The sequence below is a fragment of the Aulonocara sp. 'chitande type north' Nkhata Bay genome, linkage group LG4 (genome assembly GCF_057382095.1).
Source record: "Aulonocara sp. 'chitande type north' Nkhata Bay isolate Kocher_YH1m ecotype deep benthic linkage group LG4, A_spYH_male_GT1.1, whole genome shotgun sequence".
Classification (NCBI taxonomy): Eukaryota; Metazoa; Chordata; class Actinopteri; order Cichliformes; family Cichlidae; genus Aulonocara; species Aulonocara sp. 'chitande type north' Nkhata Bay.
Genome location: NC_141347.1, coordinates 22,845,010 through 22,868,117, shown reverse-complemented (window position 1 = coordinate 22,868,117; position 23,108 = coordinate 22,845,010). Strand labels below are relative to the sequence as shown.

At 38.4% G+C, this 23,108-nt stretch overlaps 1 protein-coding gene across 6 annotated transcripts; it reads left to right on the top strand.

Moving 5' to 3' along the window:
- The first annotated feature begins 182 nt into the window (after positions 1–182).
- LOC147332573 (nuclear GTPase SLIP-GC-like) lies at positions 183–22,861 on the top strand. Of its 6 annotated transcripts, XM_086289200.1 has the most exons (23): positions 183–431; positions 4,713–5,260; positions 5,795–5,989; positions 7,422–7,514; positions 11,497–11,535; positions 11,827–11,851; positions 12,014–12,100; positions 14,185–14,272; positions 15,231–15,441; positions 15,563–15,784; positions 17,578–17,784; positions 17,877–18,052; positions 18,645–18,738; positions 18,821–18,908; positions 19,026–19,147; positions 19,384–19,557; positions 19,644–19,798; positions 19,927–20,044; positions 20,177–20,285; positions 20,387–20,517; positions 20,734–20,815; positions 20,992–21,073; positions 21,382–22,861. In XM_086289200.1, exons 2-23 carry the CDS (start codon positions 4,760–4,762, stop codon positions 21,449–21,451), a joined length of 3,069 nt encoding a protein of 1,022 aa, XP_086145326.1. In that variant the 5' UTR covers positions 183–431; positions 4,713–4,759; the 3' UTR covers positions 21,452–22,861. The 6 variants fall into 6 exon arrangements, with proteins under 6 accessions (XP_086145326.1, XP_086145327.1, XP_086145328.1 ...); XM_086289201.1 differs by lacking the exons at positions 183–431; positions 4,713–5,260; positions 5,795–5,989 and adding an exon at positions 6,384–6,442; XM_086289202.1 differs by lacking the exons at positions 183–431; positions 4,713–5,260; positions 5,795–5,989; positions 7,422–7,514 and adding an exon at positions 10,289–10,519.
- The last annotated feature ends 247 nt before the right edge of the window (positions 22,862–23,108 follow it).

Here is a 23,108-nt window from a genome sequence, read left to right as displayed (position 1 = left end):
ATTTTTCTGTTATCTGGACAAGGCTATTTTATTACATATTTTATGTGTTTAATCTTCACAGAGTTAAATATAAGCATCTTTTGACTATGCCTATCTATCTAAACAGCTCTGGAAGAAGGATAGTCATGCATCAACACCACTTCTTCATCTCCCCCACCCCCTTTTTTGTTTTCTGAGTTCTGCTTTTCCCTGCACACCCACTTTACTCTGTCTAGGTTTAGCGTTGTGTTATATGTAGAGATCCGCTTTCACTTGCCTTTTGCCAAACAGTCAACTACACCTTTTGCAAAACCGAGTCTCAGTTTTGTTTTTGGACTTTTACTTTTTGCTAGATTTTTCTTTTCACCCTGTTCCAGTGTGTGCCTCCCTGCATTTTTTTATTTACTTCTCTTATTGTCAACTGTCTTTTTCTGCATTACTTTAAACCAAAGGTAAGTAGTTTAAACTTTTAATCCGAATTGAATAAAAGTTTATCTGAATATAGAATCAGAGCCAATGCATTTAAGGAGCAGTTGATTACAAAGACCTCATTTTCAAGCAGTACTTTTAAAATTAAATATTACAGTTTATCTTTTAGTTTTAGTTTCTTGCATATGGATAATTTTGTGCGAAAAAATTAGGCCTAAGTAAGTGGCTGCAGAGATTTGAAGGTGAAGTATTGAAATGTGTCCCTGATGGGTACAGATATTAATACTGATGTGATATGTTAACTGTGAAACATAAAGTGCTGCAACATTGTTCTGCAGTCCAATGTAAACATTTTGTACATTCTCCAGAGCCGTGGGTTGCGCCAGGAAGTTGGGGGTGGGGAGGTTTAGGGTGTAAGACATAAAGTGTACATTGCATTCCTCTTGTCATGATCTAATACGCTCTATAAAGTCTCTGAACTAGCAAACCCAGCTGTACACAGAGCACAAGAATAAACAGTATAAACTGAAACTGATTGGTCTGCACAGCCAAGAAAAACATATCAGATCAAAAATAACTTTTTCATCCACAAAATGGGTGGAGGTCTTAGAACGGAGAACTTAAGACCGTTAGAACTTTTCTATCAAACTCAGCTTAAGTCTGAGAAAAAGTACTCTCCTCTCCTTCCGTTCTTAAAGTGCAAAAGTCTTTAAGTATTTTGTCAGAAATATTTTTTATTCTGTGTCCAGTGACATTATGTTCAGTTGAGGTGTTGCTGCCCATCTTAAATTGGGGTTTAGACAACTTGCCTCATTCACCCATTTACGCCCATTCATACAACCACTTTTTCTGTGCTCTTTACTTTAGACTTTCTGAATGCAGGATATTTTATTAAAGCTATTTAGCAGGAGCAAAGCAAAGGATGACTTAAATAATAATAATTAACGTGTCCTGTTTGTGTCCCACTGCTTACTTCACATCTCCCTCAGCAGCCTTTTCCAGCATTACTTTCAACAAAAGGTGAGCAGTTTGAATTTTTAATCTGAATTTAATATCAGTGTCTCTGATTTTATATGCATTAAAGTTGGTCACAAATGTCAAATCTGTAAAGCAGCACTGTCTGGTTAAATATTTCAATTTATCCTAACAAACTTGAAGCATTTTATTATAGTTTTTTTAGTAGACAGACAAAGTAATTTTAAGCCTCAGTTTTGTACTATATAATGGCCGTTAAGCAAACGACAGGAGCTAGAAAGGTGGCTATCATCATCCATTTTGTGAGGAAACGTGCTCAGATATATATATATATAGTTAGCGCTTTATTATTTTTGGTTTATTATTTATCTTTTCCTTCCACTCTGTGACATTGAGCAGTACAGAATGTGAAATGTTTATGTTGACTTTCATTGCAATAAACGACTGTTTTCAGAGGTATAACATTTAAAAGACGTAACGCCGGTACATGTATTCCGTTACTCCCCAACACTGGTAATAAAGAAAACCAGAAACAATTTGGTGAATGCATTTAGGTTTTGGGAAGTTTTGCATTAGGGAGATTTGTGTATGAAAACCTGTAAATGGAAAGATGGCAGGATTTAATCTTTAGTTCAGTTTCATTTCCTTTTTATCAGAAACTGAAAGTGAGTCTTATTGTCGTACTCTTTCATTAAGAACATGACACTTTTTGCCTCCAGCAGGCTTCCTGACCTTGCTTTACGTGTGACTTTCCATAGCAGTTATTTTTCTGTTATCTGGACAAGGCTATTTTATTACATATTTTATGTGTTTAATCTTCACAGAGTTAAATATAAGCATCTTTTGACTATGCCTATCTATCTAAACAGCTCTGGAAGAAGGATAGTCATGCATCAACACCACTTCTTCATCTCCCCCAGCCCCTTTTTTGTTTTCTGAGTTCTGCTTTTCCCTGCACACCCACTTTACTCTTTCTAGGTTTAGCGTTGTGTTATATGTAGAGATCCACTTTCACTTGCCTTTTGCCAAACAGTCAACTACACCTTTTGCAAAACCGAGTCTCAGTTTTGTTTTTGGTCTTTTGCTTTTAGCTAGATTTTTCTTTTCACCCTGTTCCAGTGTGTGCCTCCCTGCATTTTTTTTTTACTTCTCTTATTGTCAGAAGAAGAAGGATAGTCAGATCCTGTTGTTCTGCTTTGTCATCAATGTGTGTTTCTGATGAAATAGTACATGAGAATAATCTGAATAAGTTGAAACAGCACCTCTGTTTGTCACCAAACTCATTGTTGCTGTTGTAAGTGATGTAACTTTTTCTTCTTTGTTATTTTTATTTAATTTATTATTATTCATTTTTGCAAAGTTTTTTTGTTTTTCTTTCTTTTTCTACTTGACCCCTTTAACTCTTTGACATACAGACAACAATGAACCAAGACAGTTTCTACATTTGACAAACATCCAGCCACTCTCGTCAGCCCTTCCTGCTTTTCTCATTCCCTGATCGGCAGATCAGGTTTTACTTTGTTTCTGACCATAGCTGGACTGGCCATTGGGCATACCGGGCATTTGCCCAGTAGGCGGTGATTTTTCGTTTTTTGATGGGCAGATGTTTTTTTGTTTGTTTGTTTTGTTTTGTTCTGTAACGGTATAAACAATGAAAGTTCATGGATTGGCCAAAGTGTCATGATAAACTCTGGGCTGGACCAATTACAGCCGAGGAGGTTGGATGCACCCTCCCCCTTGCTTGGGCAATGGCTCCGAAAGCAGTCTTATTGCAGACAAATATAATACAATGGTACTGAGGTGAAAAGGAACACGATTTGTCCCGTACTTCAGCTAGAATAAAAAAAAGACAGAAAGCTGGAGTTATTCTGCGTCTTTATGCTGCACAGCTGCCTCTTCTTCTCTCCTTCTCTCTCTCCCTCTCCTGTTTGGCACTTCAGTCATGAAACTGATCAATGATCAGCTGATCGTCTTTTCTGTCCCGTCTCTCTCGCTTGCCCACTTTGCGCCAGAAAGAGGAAACCAGCGGATGTCGAGCTAAACAATAGCAGCATGTTTAAGCTTGATCAGCTGTTGTTAGAATTGATTTAATATTACTTTCTAGTATCAGCTGATGTTTGCTGCAAACACAGCTGTAAAAGCTGCTGGTCATGATATCAGTTTGGATATGTGGTGAGAGGGAAGCATGAAGATGAAACCAGGAAATGTCCTTACTGAATCATCAGAGCTGAACAGGTGATGGAGAAACAGGTTTACCTTTTAGGTGACATGAATGAGTTGAAGGGAAGTTATGAACTGTTTCTGAGAGATAAATAACACCAGGATGCTTTGTAGCTGACAGCTGGTAACTGTGCAGGGGCGGATCTAGCTAAGTTTTGCCAGGGGGCCAGGTAGGGCATTAACAGGGAAATTCTCATTTAAAATGTCTGGTTTTTAATAAATAATTATCTGAATCTTACAAACAAAGTTTTCATCTGATGTAAAATGTATAAAAATCCATTATTGTATCTAGTAAATATTAAGTCTAATATATACTCTAAGCTATGGTAGTTTTTCCTTTCTGAAGGTATCATCTGTGCAGTCTACAATTATGTTGAAGAAATTATTATTTAATTATTGTAATGTGTTAATAATTGATTTCTGTGCATTTGTTTTTACATGTGCATTAAATTAAAGACGATTATGTCAATTAAGCATCACGAGGCGGAGGGTGGGGGGTGGTTCCCTATTTTTGTTTTTTTGGGGGGGGGGGGGGGGTAGGATTTGTCAACCCTATTAGTTAGGTTGTTTAATATTTCCATTAAGTACTGTTTCGAATACCAGAATAGGGAGGATGGTGTAGGTTTAAGTTTATTAGATTGATACATATATACCAACAAGACAGTGTACATCACAGTGACAACAGTGTTTGTTTTCATTCAAAGGCTTTGTGGTTTTTCCTATATAACCTGGTGGGCCGGTCTCTAGTCAAAATGCCCGGGCGGATTTTTTGTCCCAGTCCATGCCTGGCTGGACCCAGAGTGAAATTAATTTGTTATTTCTTATCTTTCATCTGAAAAGTGTCACTTACGTTAATACATACAGGTGAGTTTGTTTTAGAACTTTTATGGTGCGCTAATTACATTAAATTTCAACATATCATTTTGTGGCAGGTTGTGGTTTAGCATCAGGTGAGGGGTAGAGCGAGTTCAGGTGACAGTGGCAGGGGAGGCTGGGAGAAAGAGCTGATGCCTGCCACGGTGTGAAACGAGTGGCTTCGAGTTGTGAACTAAATATAAAGTATTAGTGAAACGTGACGCAGAACTGTCTCCTTGTGTGTGTCATAACAGAGATCAGTAACAGAGTGATACAGTGGTGCCCAGCTTGCCGCTACGACATGTCAAACCCACAGAACCTCCAGCCAGCTCAGGCACTGGCTCAAATAATGGCCAGCATAGCGGCCTTGCAGCAGGAGCAGGCGGCAGAGCACCAACGTCATCTGAAAGTCCTGCAGGCCCTGACTGAGCGGCAGACGCAGGTGCTACAAAACTTTTTGGCTCAGTCTGGGGCCGCTACGAATCCGCTCCACCTGGAACTCTCTGCAGAAGATCATCGTTGCCGCTTCCGTGGTTGCCGCATGGGACCACAAGAAGGGCCTTCGGCTTTTGCCCAGCAGCTCCTGTACGACGCGGGGAGGTGGCTGCATCCTGGCCCGACACAAGGGGAGGCGCAGCTGCTGGAGGCTGTCGTTCTGGAGCAGTTTGTGGAGGGGCTCCCAAGGGAAATGGCGGACTGGGTCAAGTGTCGCAAGCCACCCAATCTGGAGGCGGCAGTGAGGCTGGCTGAAGAACACCTGGCGGCGCGGACGGAAAACCCCAGAAGATCGCAGCCAGGGGAGGTGAGCATCTGCAAAAGAGTGATTTTTGATGTTTTGGTTTTTTAAGTCTAATATCTTTACTTATGTTAGTAAATACACTTTAGTCAACAGGGTTTATGAAGGGGTTGTATATAAAATAAAGAAATTATCTGTCTTCCAAGTATCTTTATGGCTTTATGCGTATTTGTACCCGTATTGCCATCAATCCAGTTCTTTTTGATTATAGAACTGTGATGTTATATTTGTTATTTCTGATGCCCTCTTGGCTAGCTCTCTCTTGAAAAAAACATTGTTATTGTCAATTACGTTTTACCTTGATTTGAAGTTACTTGATATTCATCATGAGCGATATTTTTGACAGATTTTAAGTCAACAAGTAATTTATAACAGCTTAAATTCCTGCAGTAAACTTTTTGACAAATGCTGGAAACACCTTTTTGGCAGATGATCACTTTTTGGTACCCTACTGGCCCCAAGGAGTAGGGGGCGACACTGACAATCAAGGACCACTGGCTACGCTCCAACAACCATTTCCTCTCTGCTTTCTATCCCCAGGTCCTGGCAGCGACAGGCGCTGTACCTGGCTCATTGGTGGCTGCACAGACACAGGGACAGGTGCGTGAGCAGTGTGGGGACCTGGGACATTTTCAACAGGAATGCCAGGAGGACGCCATGGAGGTGCAGCAGGTGTACAGTGTTACTGGGATGTCTACACCCAACTTTGGTCGAGGAGGGCTGTACAGCGTTCTGGTAAGGTGCCAAGGGATTGTACGACAGGGAATTGGGGTTGCACGCAGACTAGTCATTGTTGGAGGAGTTGGTGAAGGTTAGATGTGTGTATTAGTGGTGGGCAGGCACGTGCGGGGGGGGGCTTGAGCACCTGCCCCTTTCCTGATGGATTCCCCAAGTGCCCTTTTCTTGAGTATAATTTTTATTTATTTTTTATTTTTATTACTATTTTTTGTTTATTTTTGTGTGCGTGTGTCCTGTCTGTTCCCCTCAACAATAATATTTAACTATTAATCATAGTTTTGCTAAGTAAAAGGATGTGGTTTCCATCAGTCACATGACTACCATTAACCAATGATCGCCCTTGATGGCAGAGCGCGCCGGTTACGAACCGGGAAGAACTCGCAAAGAGCACGAGCATTTTTTGCCGTCTGAGCGGTGCAGAGCTGTAGGAGACTGATGCAACAAAAGCCAGTGAGTAGGTGTACAGCGTACTCTTTAGTCTACAGTACACAGCAGTATTAGCTTATTTTATACACGTTGGTAAACTGTCTTGTGACAACTGACGAATTGAAACAAATGAGCATCCTGTGTGTGTAACAGCGGGACAAACATTACCTGTCCTTTTATTAACTGCACAAGTAGTGCTGGTTTTAGCCACCAGCTAACTGGGTAACGCTGTCATGGGTCTGTAGCTCTGTCCACCGTTTTAGGGAACGTGTTTTGTATTAAAGTAAGTAACGTAAGTAATAATGAAAATTACTTTATTATTAGAGCGCTAGGAATAAACAATAAGGATTCTTGATCAGGACCATGATGCAAACATGGGGCCATAGTAGGATATATGCAGTATTCTGGAGAAGGTATAAAATATCACTGTATGTGCCGGTGTACCTGTATGTATGTGTGCATATTTTATGTATATAGATTTTTTTTTATCATTTTTACTCATGATATGACATTGTCCAGACATGCCCTGTAAGGAAACAGTGACAAAGGGAGCTTTTTGAGGCTAAACGCAGTGGATCCCTCTCTGGCTGGAATAAAAAAAACAGCACAGGTCACAAGAACACATGTACCAGTTGTTGCATTGCAGAGGTATTCCAGCATAAAACAATGATAAACACATCTGCAATGTTTTGGTTCTATAACATTTTTCTCTTATTGTTTTATTATAGAATAGATGGATGAGTTTTTAAGTGTGGATAATTAAATAATAGTTTATTGCAATAGTAAATTGTGCCTCAGATGGACAGCAAGTAGAGAGTGATAAATGAGATGAGGAGATGGGAGGAAGAAGAGAGGCAAAGAGTGATTCATAGGCAGAGCCTAGTTTGTTTCTCACAGTTTTGTTGCCTTATGGTTGCTGACATGGCACTTTCACCAATCTTTTTATTATTATCTCATAGCACTTGTTTAATCAGCTACCATCTCTCCTATGGACTTTTTACAGTCTCCAGTCGCAGCTCAACACAGCCCGTTCCTCCTGCACTATCAGGAGCAGGATCAGCAGAAACTCCTCAACAGCAGCATTGTACCCCATCAGGTAAAACAGTGATATAGTATGATGCGATTCTGTATTAGATTCTTAAAGAATGTGTGTTGTTGTTCAGCCTGGTTCTATGTGCCTGTTTTTAACTTTGAGCACCCGCCCCTTTAAACATCTCTGCATGGCCCTGGTGGTGGGCGGATCAAACCAAAATATAGATGCCAAAGTTTGTTTTGATATTGATAAATAGGAGCATATTGAGATTGATATTAGTTTCTGTCTTGATACATGCTCAATCATCCAGGTAAGTAAATCCCAAGTTTTCCCAACTATATAAAGTGCAAATGTTTATAAGGTTGGGGAAACCTGCAGTTAGCTGAGACTGAAGAAGTCACTTGGATGAGCGATGAAACGTTTCTCCCACTGAAAACAGTCCAGATGAACAGAATTAACTTTTTGGGATACTGGTTTCTGTTTCTTTGTTACTCCTAGAATCATCAAAGAGGCAACCTGGCCGTCTATCTAAGTGCTGCTGCTTTCAAGTGTCATAATAACATTTATTGTGATTGAAACAAATATCCCGAATATATCATAACCCCTTTGTGTTAACTGTAAAAGGGATACTGTGCAGTTACTATATTTAAACTACAAGTAGATGTGATACAGACTTCTCATTATATGTTTTCTGTCCTTGGGTTTAATTAATAATCCAAAGAAAAGAAAATCCCCCAAACACTTACAGGTCATGAAAATTCATTCTGATTTAGCAGTTTGATCCACCATCCACCATAATTATTAAAAAGCATCAGTATCTGTATCAAAATCGTTGATACTGGGCCTTTATTTACTTAGTATAAAAGGAATACCAAATCCAGCAGTATCTCACACCACTAATGTGCATGGGGGAAATTCATGAAAGTCCTATTGTGTCACCCTGCAAAAACCACACCCTGCTACATAGTGATAGCAACAGCTGATTTGGATCACGTAAGGGTTATTGGAAATCAGATAATGAAGCAGCATGCCTTCATTCTTCATAAATATACACTAAGGTGACCTGAGTCAAAGCAAGGCCCCAGTCACACAAGCCTGACCACCCTGCGACTTAACTCGCATTGCCGGCAAACAACACCGTAGTACCGCCCCCTTGCCCCATACACGTGGAAAAAAACAAAAACACCTTTAGAATTTTCTGGTTTTTTTTTTGTCATTAGTATTTTCCTCAAACATGTCACATATATATTTTCTTATCTAAATAATTTAGTGAAATAGCGAATTTCTAATTATTTAACTTACATTATTGCAGCAGCAGAATGCGAGTCTGAGCATTTTTATTTTTTTAATAGTGGTGGAACTGAGTTCATATATTTTTTCCTTAAGTCTGCTTATGATCTTTTCAAAAAAAACAAAGTGTAGACTGAATGTTATACTGCGTCAGTCAGACTATCGGACTTCGTCTTCGGTGAAGGTGACTCTTCCAAGGTAACACGCTCTGAGTTTCAACAGCTGATAACCGAGAGGGAGGGGTGAGTGTGTCTTATGAAGCACGAGCGCTAATGTACCTTAATGTTGGTTGCTAACCAAGAAGAAAAAGAATTTGCGAATCGGGAGGGAGGGGGTGAGTGAGTGATTCCTCTATGCTACGATTCAGCACAGGAAGGGAGGGGGTGAGTGAGTCAGTGATTCGTTCAACTCGTTTGAGCTGTGAGCCAGGAGGGAGGGGGTGAGTCCTGAGTGATTCGCTTACTCTAGGCAAGGCAAGGCAAGGCAAATTTATTTGTATAGCACAATTCAACAACAAGGTGATTCAAAGTGCTTTACAGAGACATTAGAAACAAAAACAAATAAAAAGCATGATTTAAAATTGATTAAAACAAGCAAACAAACTAACTAAACACACACATTCATTCACACCTGTTCGCGCGATCTGAACCCTTATCGTAAGGGGAGCTACCAGTCCTTCTGTGGACGAGCTACTTTCTATTTTAAATTCCCTGAATTTAAAATACTCTCTAGACCCAGTCTAGACCCGGCTGGGGAGCTACCCAGAGCTCTAAACCCACTTAACAAACAAACAAACAAACAAAACAGTATATAAAATCAAAACAGATAAAACCAGAACGGTAGATAAAATCAGTAGTTAATGTAAGTTTTGACATTTAAGCTTAAAAGTGTGGATTTGGTGCTTTATTCAAATGCAGCTGAGAATAGGTGAGTCTTCAACCTGGATTTAAATAAACTGAGTGTTTCAGCTGATCGGAGGTTTTCTGGGAGTTTGTTCCAGATATAAGGAGCATAAAGGGTCGCAGATGCCAATAGACTCAATAAACTGATCCGTAAGGCCAGCAATGTTGTGGGGATGGAGCTGGACTCCCTCAAGGTGGTGTCGGAGAGGCAGATGCTGTCCAAGATAAAGACAATGTTGGATAACACCTCCCACCCACTCCATGACATGCTGGTCAGTCACAGGAGCACGTTCAGTGAGAGACTGAGATTACCGAAAAGCACCACTGAACGACACAGGAAATCTTTCCTGCCTGTGGCCATCTCCCTGTACAACGCATCCACTTAACACACTGGTTACTGCTACAACTACACATGTTTCTTTTCCAGCTATTTATTTATGAGTGACTTATGTATGTATGTATATATATGTATATATTGTACTATTCTTAGTTAGTGTATTGTCTGTCTTGTCTTAATGTTGGAAAATGTTGGGAAATTATTTTTTGTTACAGTGCTCCATTATAATTATAATGGAGCACTGTAACAAAAAATAATTTCCCCCAGGGATCAATAAAGTATTCTGATTCTGATTCTGATAAAAGCTGAATGCAGCTTCTCCGTGTCTGGTTCTGACTCTGGGAACTGATAAAAGACCGGATCCAGATGACCTGAGGGATCTGGAAGGTTCATACTGGGTCAGGAGGTCACTGATGTATTTTGGTCCTAAACCATTCAGAGCTTTACCATTCAGTGCTACGATTCAGCACAGCAAGGAATGGGATTAGTGAGTCCTGAGTGATTCGCTTATGCTATGATTCAGCACAGGAATGGAGGGGGTGAGTAACTCAAATGTGCTGTTAGCATGTTAGCTGAGCGATGCTACAGTGAACCAAGGAGCTATTTTCTTGATGTGAGGTTTCTACTCAAGGTTTTTTCTTCCAGTTCAGAGCAGAAATGCTTTTGTTAAGAAACTGGCTGTTGTTTTTTCCCCACACAATTTTAATTATAAGCTAGATATATTTCTACTAATGGAATTAGCTTGCTAACAGCAACAGGGATGAGTCAGTGAGTCAGTTGGGATTGTGACTCATGATTCACGAGTCAGTAAAGTGATTCTCGAGTATTGAACGATTCGTTCACGAATCGAACATCACTACTGCTCAGGACAATCTCCCAGAGGGAGCTAACGGGACCTACGCTACCTTTAGCTGCACGGGCTAAAGAGGCCTGGATAACTATGGGATTTTTAAGGTTTCGAAGCAGAGTCTACAATTCTGTGATCCTGGCCTCCACATCTGACACAATGAGCAGGAAAGCGCAGGAGGGACAGGTGAAAAGGCCATGCCTCTAATGAGTTGGCTATGGCCAAGCTAAGCTAGTGAACCCCTGAAGACAAAGTGAGTGAATACTGTGAGTGAATACACAGACTGTGTGAAGATTACACCTTGATGTAAGTTATAAGTTTTTAATTAAATTGGCTACGCAGATAAGCTACATAAAAGCATCACTGTGTGTTGGAACAAGAAGTGATAGTTTACCGCAGAGAGCGAACACCAGCGACCCACTGGTGTTTGACAGCATCTCACTGGCAGTAATTATTTGTAGAGTAATTTTATTAATTCTTAACTAATATAATTTGAGTTGTTTTGATTGTGGCAGGAAGAACAAAACTCAAATCAGGAAACAGTCATTTCTTTTCAAGTCAGTTTAAAACATTTTTTTCCTTCAGATTGAATGTCCATACGACAAATACAATTTTAATACATGTTTAAGAGCTTAATATTAAACACTGCTTTGCACTTTTTATCTGCAGTGTGAACAGGAGCATGACGAAGCAGCTGATGTGGTTCAGGTAAGGATTATACTGAATTTCAGACATATGAGCCAACTGCCTGAGACAAAGTAAAGCTCCATTGGGACTGGGACTTAATTATGTAAAACAACTATCTCGTCGGATCACTGATATTTAGTAAGAAAAAGGTTATTGTAATTTATTTTTCATCAGTCTGCTGGTTAATAAAAAATAACTGCATTTAAGTTTGTTGATTGTAAAACTTATATGTTAGTGTCCTTTAAATTTTGTTAAAGAACAATACCAATGCAAATAGTAATAATTTCCTGTATAACTCATATTCATCCTCAGGTCTTGCCATCCACAAGTGATACAGGTGAGACACATGCATCGTATTTATTGCATCTCATATTATTCTGTGTTTTAAAGGCACAAATATTTTTTGCAATCTACATAACTTTACTAAGAATAACTTTAAGTGCTGAGAGAAAACCGTTTTTTTTGTTCTTATTTTTTGTTGTTGTTTTTATCCAATCAGGAAAGAGAAAATCAGACCTTCAAAGTGACACCATCAGGTTGCAGTCACCAGCTAAGCGACAACGTCTGTCTGTGCCAGGATCTGAAGGTATTTAGGTTTCTTACTAAACAGTGTCACAGTTTAAGGGTTAAACCTTTGTGCAGCACAATTTGTCGAACATCTTTGATGCTAGAAGTTACTTTTTCTTTGGGCTTTTGTCAAAATTTAACAGTCACATGTTGCATGGGATATTAGGGTTGATTGGTAAGTGGTCACATTATGGTCCTGATATTCTCTAATTCACGCAGGTTTGCTTTCTTGTTAAACATGAGAATTTACATTTTCTGGTTATTCTAGTCTATAATTCCTTCTAAATAGTTCTTTACATTTATGCCAACAGAACCAGTCATACTGTCTGATGTGAAAAGCATCATGACATTTGTACATGCCAGACTAAATACCGTATTTTCACGACTATAAGACGCACCTTACTAAAAGGCGCAGTCTCAGTTATGTGTGCCATTACTGTATTTAACACACACATAAGGCGCACCTGATTATAGGGCGCATACAATTATGCGTGTTTAAAAATAAAGCGGGAGCAAAACTGAGTTTGGAACTCACATTTTTATTACCGGTAATTGTCATCAATCAAACCCATGGAAGTCCTCATCCTCTGTGTCTGAATTGAACAGCTGCACTAAATCTCCATCAAACATGCCAGGTTTCTTTCTTCACTGTCAGAGTCACTTTCCGTGCCGTGCGGCTCCTCGGAAATGATGCCGGCTTTTGCGAAAGCTCGAACAACAGTGCCAGCAGACATGTTAGCCCAAGCATCTACAATCCATTCGCAAATTGTGGCGTAACTCGCCCGGCGCTGCCTTCCACTCTTGGTGAAACTGTGGTCTCCATCGGTCATCCATCGCTCCCAGGCCGCTCGCAGCCTTACTTTGAACGGCCGGTTCACACCGATGTCCAGCGGTTGGAGTTCCTTTGTCAGGCCTCCCGGAATGACAGCAAGCTCACAGTTCATTTGCTTCACAAGTTTTTTCACATCGGCTGTGAGATGGGCACGCATAGAGTCACAGATCAACAGCGATGGTGATGCGTGGAAAAAACCACCTGGTCTCCTTACGTACACCTCCTTCAGCCAGTCTTTCATCATTTCCTCATCCATCCAGCCCTTTTCATTTGCCTTAATGATGATTCCTGCTGGAAACTTCTCTTTAGGCAAAGTCTTTCGCTTAAAAATCACCATAGGTGGCAGTTTCTGTACATTAGCATGGCAGCCAAGCACAACAGTAAAAGAAGACTTTTCGTGCCCCGTTGTGCGTATCGCTACCGTGCTGGTCCCCTTCTTCTCCACAGTGTGACTCACCGGGATGTCGAAAGTGAGCGGCACCTCGTCCATGTTAGTGATGTGGCTGGGCTGGATGTTTTTGTCGGCGATGTGTTTGCTGCAGTAGGAGCGTAAGATGGCCAGCTTTTCATTATAATCTGCTGGAAGTTGCTGCGCTACCGTAGTCCTGGTCCGGATGGAAAAATGGCACCGTTTCATGAAACGAAAGCACCAAGACGGACCTCCTCGGAAATGTTCAATGTTCATCTCTTCAGCTAGTGAAACTGCTTTTAGCCGAATGGTGACCGTCGAAACGCTTCTCCCACTCGTTCTTTGCTCGATGATCCAACGCTCGAGTCTTTCCTCCAACTCGGGCCACTTCGCCTTATGTCCGCGGAAACTCTGCTGCGTCTTCTTGACCTGTCGGAGCTTGTTTTCCAGCTTCCTCCACTTGCGAACCATCGATTCATTAATCTTAAATTCTCTCGCGGCTGCTCGATTTCCATGTTCCTCCGCGTAGCTGATGGCCTTCAGTTTAAACTGTGCTTCATAAGCGTGTCTCTTTGCCATTTTCAGGGTTGTTAAAACAACGATGTTCCACATAATGCACATACCTGTCCTTTTATACAGGTATGTGCAATTGTCCCGGTGTATATACGATCAACGCCCACACTTCACCCTCTAGCGTTCTCATGGTGTTCTCTACTACGTCCTCCTTACAACACACAGGGCGCACTGCACTATAGGGCGCGCCGCACTTTTTAAAGAAAATCTAAGGCTTTTTTATGTGCGCCTTATAGTTGCGAAAATACGGTATTTGTTGTAAATAGTTTTTTCCTTTCTTTGTCCACAGAATCAATCATACTGTCTGATGTGAAAAGCATCATGACATTTGTACATGAAAGACTAAATGACCAAGACAAACTCAGTGATTTCTTAAAGTGAGTATTAAGTTTTTTCATATTTTGTAATGTATGGGCCTGGTTCCACTCCTGATCATGTGACAGTTTCACAAACAGATCAAAGAGAGATTGTGTTTGAAGAAACCAAAAATGCAGAAAATATCTGTAAAACATCCTCAAAAACTCCTAGTTATGTGTAATTGAGTCACACAGAGAAGATGGTCCCTTTTCAAGAGTCTTGACACACGCAAAAATAAGCAGTATATTCACATGATCAGAACAATTAAAATGATTCAGTCCAAACAAACTTTATGGAAGTCACACTGGTTACACCAAGATACAGTCACAGGAATGAGTAACTACATTGATGAGGATTTAAAATTTATTAACCTAAATGCACTAACTGCACGTCTTTGGACTGTTGGAGAAAGCCAAAGTACCTGGAGAGAACAGAGGCAAACACAGAGAGAACACGTAAACTCAAAACAAAAAGGCCCCCAACCAAATGGTGGTGTGAGACAACAGTGCCATCATGAACATGAACCCTTTTGGTTCAATAGTCACCAGTTAGTTTCTTGTGTCAGTCTGTTTGACGTGTTGGTTCTTTGTTTAGTTATTTTTACATCATACTTTTGACTTACAGCCGCACAATTATAGATGACGGAATGATTCGGTAGTAAACTAAAACTTTCCAAGTTAAGACCAACAAAGACTGATATTTTTAGGAAGTTTTGGTGACTTAGCTACATTTTTTTTCCTGTTCCCGGTATCTACCAACTCTTGAAGGAAACATTTTCACTTTAGCTGACACAAAAAAGAAGGTGTAGATCAAAACAACATACAGTAAACAATTAGTTGAGCGAGTCTATAAAACTGAAATACCTAGTAGTGATTACTATTAAAAATAACAAAACTCTCTTTTAAACCTTTTGAAGCATGCTTAAAAATGTTTTCATGACTGAATCAATTAACCCATCTTTAAAATCTTGTTCAACAGGAAAAAGATCAGTGATTTGGACAAGAGGGAGCTGGTTGGTGTCATTGGTAAAACTGGGGCTGGAAAGAGCTCTTTGATAAATGCCATCATTGAAGAGAAGAATCTTTTACCCTCAGGAAGCATCAATGCCTGCACCTCAGTCATGATCAAAGTGGAAGCTAACACACGTAGCACAAATTATGAGGCAGAAATTGAGTTCATCACAAAGGAGGTAAAATGAATTCTCAAAGTTTGATTTGTACTTAAAACTAAATCATTTGTTATAGTGCAGTTCTTGGAGCTTAAGGCTGGGTACATGCCTCCAATAAATGGCTTGTCATCTATTTTTGTAGGAGTGGAAAGATGAGTTGTGGTCATTTTGTCAGTTTCTTGACAATAATGAAGATCAGGACAAGGAATACGATGATGATTATCGTGATGCTGTTGAAAAGCTGTCAGCACTTTATGGAGAAGAATGGAAAGAGAAGTCCTCTGAAAACCTCATGGAGAACAAATATTTCAAAGAAATTCCAGAATTTCTCCAATCCAGGCGAAAGATTTTGAGATGTGAATCAGTAAGACAAACTCATATTACTACTATAACAGACAGGGGGACACACTGGGGATGCTGGGAAGGGGACACAGGTGAAACTAGGACAACTTGGACACAAAAGGGAACTGACCAAATTGACAAAAGATTACAAATTGGAAACACATCTCACTTCTGAAAACAGAATGCAGCATAGATCCAAAAGTCCAAAAAACACAAAACACCAAAAACAGATCCAGTGGTCTGTCTGTCTGTCTAAGAACCTTTACCTCTTCACACAACAGTGATCAGTTCCCTGTTCTAACCTAACTACCTGTTACGGCCTTAGCAGGGCCTCCTCCTGAAGGTGCCTGTGTGGGTGTGTCCCACCACCTCTTCTGCCTGAGGTGCCACCTTTCCCTGTTACACAGTTGACTCACATCAGTAATTAAAAGTATTTAAGCCCAGGGAAAGGTGAGCTCTGGGCCAGAGTGCCAGTAGTGTGGTTACAGCTAGTGAGCTGAGTGTTTGTGGTGTTTGCAGCTAGTGAGCTGTGTTTTGGTGGTTTTCAGCTAGTGAGCTGCTCTCTTTTTGGCTTACGTTTTACTTTATTGACCAACGCCTGAGTTTTGTTTGTTTTTCTTAAATGGTGATAGCGGCTTGTCCGTCTCTTTTAGTTGAGCTACTTTAATAAAACTCTTTAACTTAACCCTTTTGCCTCCTTGACTCCTTTTTCTGACCTGGACACTTTTTGTTGCTTCCCCCTCACCGCCTGGACCCTTTTAGGGGAACGTAACACTACCCTTTTTAAATCACTCTTTAGAAATTAACTGCTGAGCAAAGTGGTTGAAAACTATGCAAAATTCCCACATGAAGTAGTTTCTGCTGTTGAGAACAAGAGTGTAGTAAGTGTTATTTAAATAGAGAATAAAAACTTTTAAATAATTCAAAAATCTATTTTCATTTTGGTTTTGAATGATAATTAGAGACTTTCTCAAAACTATCAAATGGTTGATTGTTTTAAAAAGGGTTTCACATGACCTGAATTTCTCCTCAGTCTTGATCCAATATAACGCAAGGGGAAGCTTGTACATGACACAATCTGATCATTTAAATCGAAAATTGACGAAGGTTCCCTTGCACATCTATTTTGGCATTTCCCTGTCTTTAAAGCTTTTTGGAGCCAGATTTTTACGTGGTTTTCAAACCAATTTAGGAAAAAGTACCACTTGATGGTACACTGGCTATAATTGGATCATTTGCATCAATCAAATCTTTTTTCCTTTTCACAAAAACAGATAATTACAATGCTGACTGCAAAGAAACTTATTCTTTTACAGTGGCGGTCTTCTTCGGCCCCGTGTTTTAAAAGGTGGTTTAATGAGATGGTGTCTGTGGCCAGGGTGGAACAGATAATATTTGATAGAAAGGGGAAACTGGCGAGTTTTTGTACGATTTGGTAGCCATTTCTAGAATTCTTAATTAACTGATCATAATTCATGCCTCACGCTCTGCGCGAATTTTCTTATTTTATTTTACTCTTTATTTAGTTAATGTTGTTATAATTTTTTCTTCCTCTTTTTTCTCCTTTTTCTTTTTTACTTATAAGTTCACAAATGCTAAATGTAGTAATTGTCCTCAGTTGAATCTGTATAAGCATGCTGTGTTTAATATAAAAGCAAAAAATAAAATGATTAAAAAAATATATATATATATTTTTTTTTTAGTGATCCAATTTCTTTAAGTTTTTTTTATGTCACGGACTTTTTAATGGTTTTTGTAAAGCACTTAAACTGTAGGATTAAAATTAAACTGCACTGCTTTTATTATTTATTGCAGGCTAATGAACTTTCTGCAAAATGTGTCAAGTACACAAGAAGTGATTCAAAACAAGAAGAAGGCAATGAAGGAAAAAAGTGGTTTTGGCCACTAGTGAAGTGTGTGACTGTCAGGGTGCCAAACAAGTCTCTTCTCCAGCATGTCACACTTGTGGACCTTCCTGGAAATGGTTTCTGTAACAAGAGCAGAGATCAGATGTGGAAAGGGGTAATTCACATTTACTGCTCTTTGCTTATACTGTGTTGTCTGTAAACAGTCATGTTTCTATTAAGCACTGAGACATGTTATTCTCCTTTCAGATCCTTGGAGATTGTTCTACTGTGTGGATTGTGACTGAAATTAATCGAGCAGCATCAGAGAAAGCAGCCTGGGAGATCCTGGAAAGTGTCAGTAGTCTGATTGAAAATGGTGGCGAATGTCAGCAAATTCACTTTATCTGCACCAAGTCTGATCTTCTTGATGATTCAGATGATCTGTAAGTACATTTTCCATGCAAACTCCCATATTTGCGAGTTTGTTTTTTTAAACAGTCAAAATAAATACATTAAGCAAATAAAGCCATATAATCATATATGACTGGACCCGCAAAGCAGACTCGCACAACTGAAGCTCAATAGGTTTATTTCCAATGAAACAAATGTATACAATGAACTGGTGATTTAGTGGAGAGCACCACCCTAAGGTGGTGGTTTGGGAGAGAGTACTCAATGACTGGCTGGAAGGAAAGACTGTAGTGAATAGGTAAGTATTTTGGTGTGAGGCTCTGACAACCCAAGTTAGCAAGTATGAGAGGATATTAACCAGACCAGACATTTAAAAATAGAAGGCAACAAACTGGAGTACCAGCACCATCAGGCAGAGAAACATTGCCACAGCCAGTCTTTAAAGACAATCTATGTGTTAACAAAGAGTTACAGGTGTGCAAAAGTCAGGCAAAGCTCTGCTTGGTTCCCACATTTTCACCTAAAGGCCAAGAATAAATCAAAACCGCCCAGCCTGCCCCAAATTAATGATGGTGATGATAATAGTGATGACGGTAACAGTACAGATATGCTCATTTCTTGTAGTTCACGAGCTCATATCCATGATCGAATAGTAATGAGAAACCTGCAAGCCAAGGATGGAGTAAGGAAAGAATTCAACAAGCGAAGCAAGATTAATGTGAGTTTTATAGGCTGACAGAAAATAATACAGACTCTCCACAGTTGCAAAGATGCTTTAAAATTAAATCATTTTTCCGCAGAAACACTTCACTGACGACAGTTTCAAAGTGTTCACAGTGAGCTCCAAAGAGTTCCTAAAAGGGAAGCATCTAAGTCCAGAAGAAACTGGTAGGTGAAGTCTTGATGCACATGTTGTTTTAGTTTGCTCTGACTGAAAGAAGAATTATTTAATTTGAATTATAGTACGTAATTTCAAACTGTGGCACTGAAATTTCTTCTTAACAGAAATACCCAAACTTCAGGGATTTTTGCAAGAGCTTAATGACTGTCACTCTGAGATAGTAAACTATGTGAGTGGAGCTTATGGGATTCTTGCTTTGATTCAAGGAGCCAACTCCGGAGGAGTGGTAAGGTCAAGTAAAACCAACTCTTACATGTTGGGATTTCTCAAATGTCTTTGTGTTTCTTATTATGTTTTTTTATGTATTAATTTATAGGTTATTAAGTGATCAATTGATTCATGTATTTTTGCCGTTCTGTTTTACTTACAGTAGAGTGACTTAAAGCCAAGTGGAGTTTATAGATCTATAAGAAATAATAAGTATTTTTTTTTTATAGTTTTATTCCTTCAAATATTTTTCAGGATGATAAAAAAGGTGAGGTGTGTTCAGAACTTGAGAGAAACATGATCCTTCAACTTGCAAATATCAACAAAGAAATGGAAGAGACCATTACGACCTTTGAAAAATGTCTTAATGATGGCGTTGAGAAATCCAAACGTTCATACGGAGAAAAACTCAAGAACTTCTTGAATCGTGTATGTATTTTAAATCTAGTTACAAAAAAATTACATATTTAACAGTAATATGTATTTAAATAATTCTGTTTTCTTTTTTGCTTTAGGGAAAGAAGGGTGGTGCTTTTCCCAGGGTACTGAAGTGTGTTGTTGAGAATGGTGGCGTCTACAAACCAAAGAAAGGGACCCTAATTAACCTTAACATGATGTTGGCTTCATGTCTGACTGACAGCATTGATGAAGAATTCAGAAAGACCTTCCCGTAAGAAAAGACAAGTTCTAAACAGTCACATAATATTATTCAAGATATGTAATTTATAACATATCACAATTTTCAAATATAAACTTGCCAACTCTGCCATTAATAACCACAATGTTTACATTTTTTAGAAATGACTCAGAATGTGGAGCATTCAACGGAGTCATCAAGACTTTTTCTCTTAACACTGATTCTCTGATTGAAAAGTACAAAAATACTGAACTGCAGCTCAGATTTCTCAAGACAGAGGTAAGAGATGAAACTTTCCTATACATCAATTCAAACAGTAAAGTACAGTAAAAGGAAAAAATGAAAAATTAGTTTTATAGCTTGATGTAATTTAAAACGACGTTCATCTGTATTTCATGTTTTGTGTCTAAGGAAGAAAAAATTAAGGCAAAACTGAACAGAATGATCCGGGAACAGAAGAATAAAGTCTACAGCAGTCTGACAGAGACAATTGAGAACATTATGGAAGAAGGCTACAAGAGTAAGAGATAATATTATTCACAACTTGGCACTAAAACACATATTTATATTTATCATTATTCAGCAAGAGAAATCTGATTGGAGTTTTCTGTCTTATTGTAGAGGCTGCAGAATTTAGAGGAGAACGCCAGCTGTACAACATGAGGGAGACTATTAAGAACCATGTGCACTCAAAAAAGGACATGTTTGAGCAGGCAAAAAATACCATGTTGGAGAAGTTACGCAGTTTAAGGGTTTGTCCTGTTTTATGAAGAAATATTATGACCATATTTTGTTATAGCTCACCTGAAGGCTTTTTCTGTGTTTAACTGGAATAGACTTATACAAAAAGTTATGTTTCCATTTATGTTTTAAATCAAGTCTGAGAAATTTCTAAATGTGATTTAATTTGACTTTAATACAATATTTGATCTGTGATAAGTGAATACAATTTTTTTTTTTTAAATTAGAGAGACATCCTTGAGATTCTGGAGACTACTATGAAGGAATCCTTTGAATGTTCATTCAAGACTGATGGGAGCTCACTCCCAGGTAAACAGGACAGTTTGCTGTAATTACATCGGTTCCAAGTGCTTGATAATGCTTCCGTCCTTTTCTCTTTATCTTTGCAATCTTGCACCTGATAACTTCGTCTGTGTAACTATTTATCTATTTTTTAAATTAACTTATAAATTACTGATTCATAAAAATTCAAATTTGTTTTTCAGATGTTTCAACAGAGCTTGATATGGTGAAGAAACGTTATGATGAACTTCCAGGCACTCCAGATGATGAAGTGTCCCTTACTGGGTAACTCCTAATATGTTATCAATGGTATTACATTAAATATTTAAAATTTTACAAAAAATAAATAATTTTTGCTCTTAACAATGTTAACATTTATTTTAAGCCAAAGTATGATGATCAGCTGAGAGGCTGCAATGAGTCCATTTTAGGGGAATCTGCAATTCAACATTTAAACTAATTATAGCCATTAGTATTCTTTAGTGTGAGGAGTTTTACAAGCAATATTACGATTTTAAAAATGTAGAAATTATATTATGTTCATTGGTTATTGTTTATTGTCAAACCTTTGCTCTCTTTTTTTAATGTTTCAGAGTTGCTGACCAGGTAGTAACTGCAGAAGCCTGGACACAAACAGGTCTTACCAGAGGAAGTGCTGTTTAAAACAAAGAAAACATCTGATTTGGTCTCAGTCCTTTTCAGTTGTTTTTATTTGGTCTTTGGTGACATTTGACTTTGATTTTGTGAATGTCATAAGTGATTCTGGATTTTTATTTCTGTAAGACATCTGTCTCTTTTAATGTTTTAAATCTTGAGGCTAGCAGAGAAGTTGGAGGAAAAACTGAAAGAGATTCACATCACTCTACATATATGTTTTGATCTACTTTAATGCTTTTATTTCATGAGTTTAGTTATGGTTCATTCAGATGACAATGACAATTATATAGCACATTTCAGTACATGTAAAATCAGTCTACTTATCACAGAAGGTAAAAACATGGCAACACTTTATAATATAGCCCACAACTAACGCGTAATTCCCCTGTAATTAAAAGGAACATCAATGTATTTTATCTAAAATTACAATTAAAACTGTGATTGTATTTACCTACAAATATTTAAAGGTAACAAGTCATCCAGACCATTGATTTAAGATTTTTATTATGAGATAATAGTTTTTCATCTCAACCTTTCACACACAAATATGTGTGTTTTTGACAGGTTTTCATACATTAGAGCCAGAGCAGAGGGTGTTTTTCTTAAAAACAATATCTGAATTAGGATAAGATGGATTTGTGTATGAAAAACACAACTAGTCATAAATTTATTTGTAAAACTTAAAGTTCCTGGGGTTTTTTTTCCAAGGACACATTCACACTTCTTGTCATGCTCTTTTAATTGTTGCTTTCTTGTTCCCTACAATCTTTCTGACCTGTCATCTATGTTTATTCTTCACAAAAAATATTATTATATGAACATTGTTTTGGTAGTAGTATCAGTGGACTCTGTTGTGATATTTTGACAACATAGTGTGCTGTTGACAGAATTTGAGTTTGTCTAAGGTGCACCTCTGTCACACCTAACAGCCATTGTTGTTGTTGCAGGTCTTTCCAAGTATCCTGTGCCATTTGAGTCCCCACAAAAGAATTGAGTGTATTTTGTATGAAAATATATTATCACATTATTTCTAAAAGCGTGTCTTACAATCTTAATCCCCAATTTACCTTAGAAATCAACTATACTTTTGTTTGGGTTTTTAAGCACAAATATCCTGAAATGCCATGTCCAGTCATTTTTGTTCAAGTTCAGTTTTTAATATAAGTAATAAAAATGAAAAACAGTTGTACACCCTTACTCATAATATTATAACCAGATGTTATTTTAATTCTGTGAATACATTTTCAATGCTTAAAGTCTTTGATATGAGTCCCTGAATTGGCTGTAACCCCCATTACTTTTACTCTTAGGGGCATTGTTTTTTTGTTGTTGTTATTTTTGTTTGTTTTCTTTTCTTTTTTTAAAGGAAAATCATCTTTTTTTAAAGAACCAGAATAAATATCAGTCTTTCCTCAACATTTTCTTCCATTTTTCTGAATGATTCACAGATGTGTTGAAGCATAGCATGTTCACCCTCTTATGCTTATTTACAGTATAAACTGATACTGCCTCACATAAGTAATAATGGCTAATTTAAGTATAAAATATGAAATATTTCTCAATGCATTTTGTATTATAGTATTTTTTTTTTCATATTTTGGTATCTCAACCTCAAAAACGTAAGGCAGCAAGACTGTCGATGTAAAAGGAGACTGTGAAGACT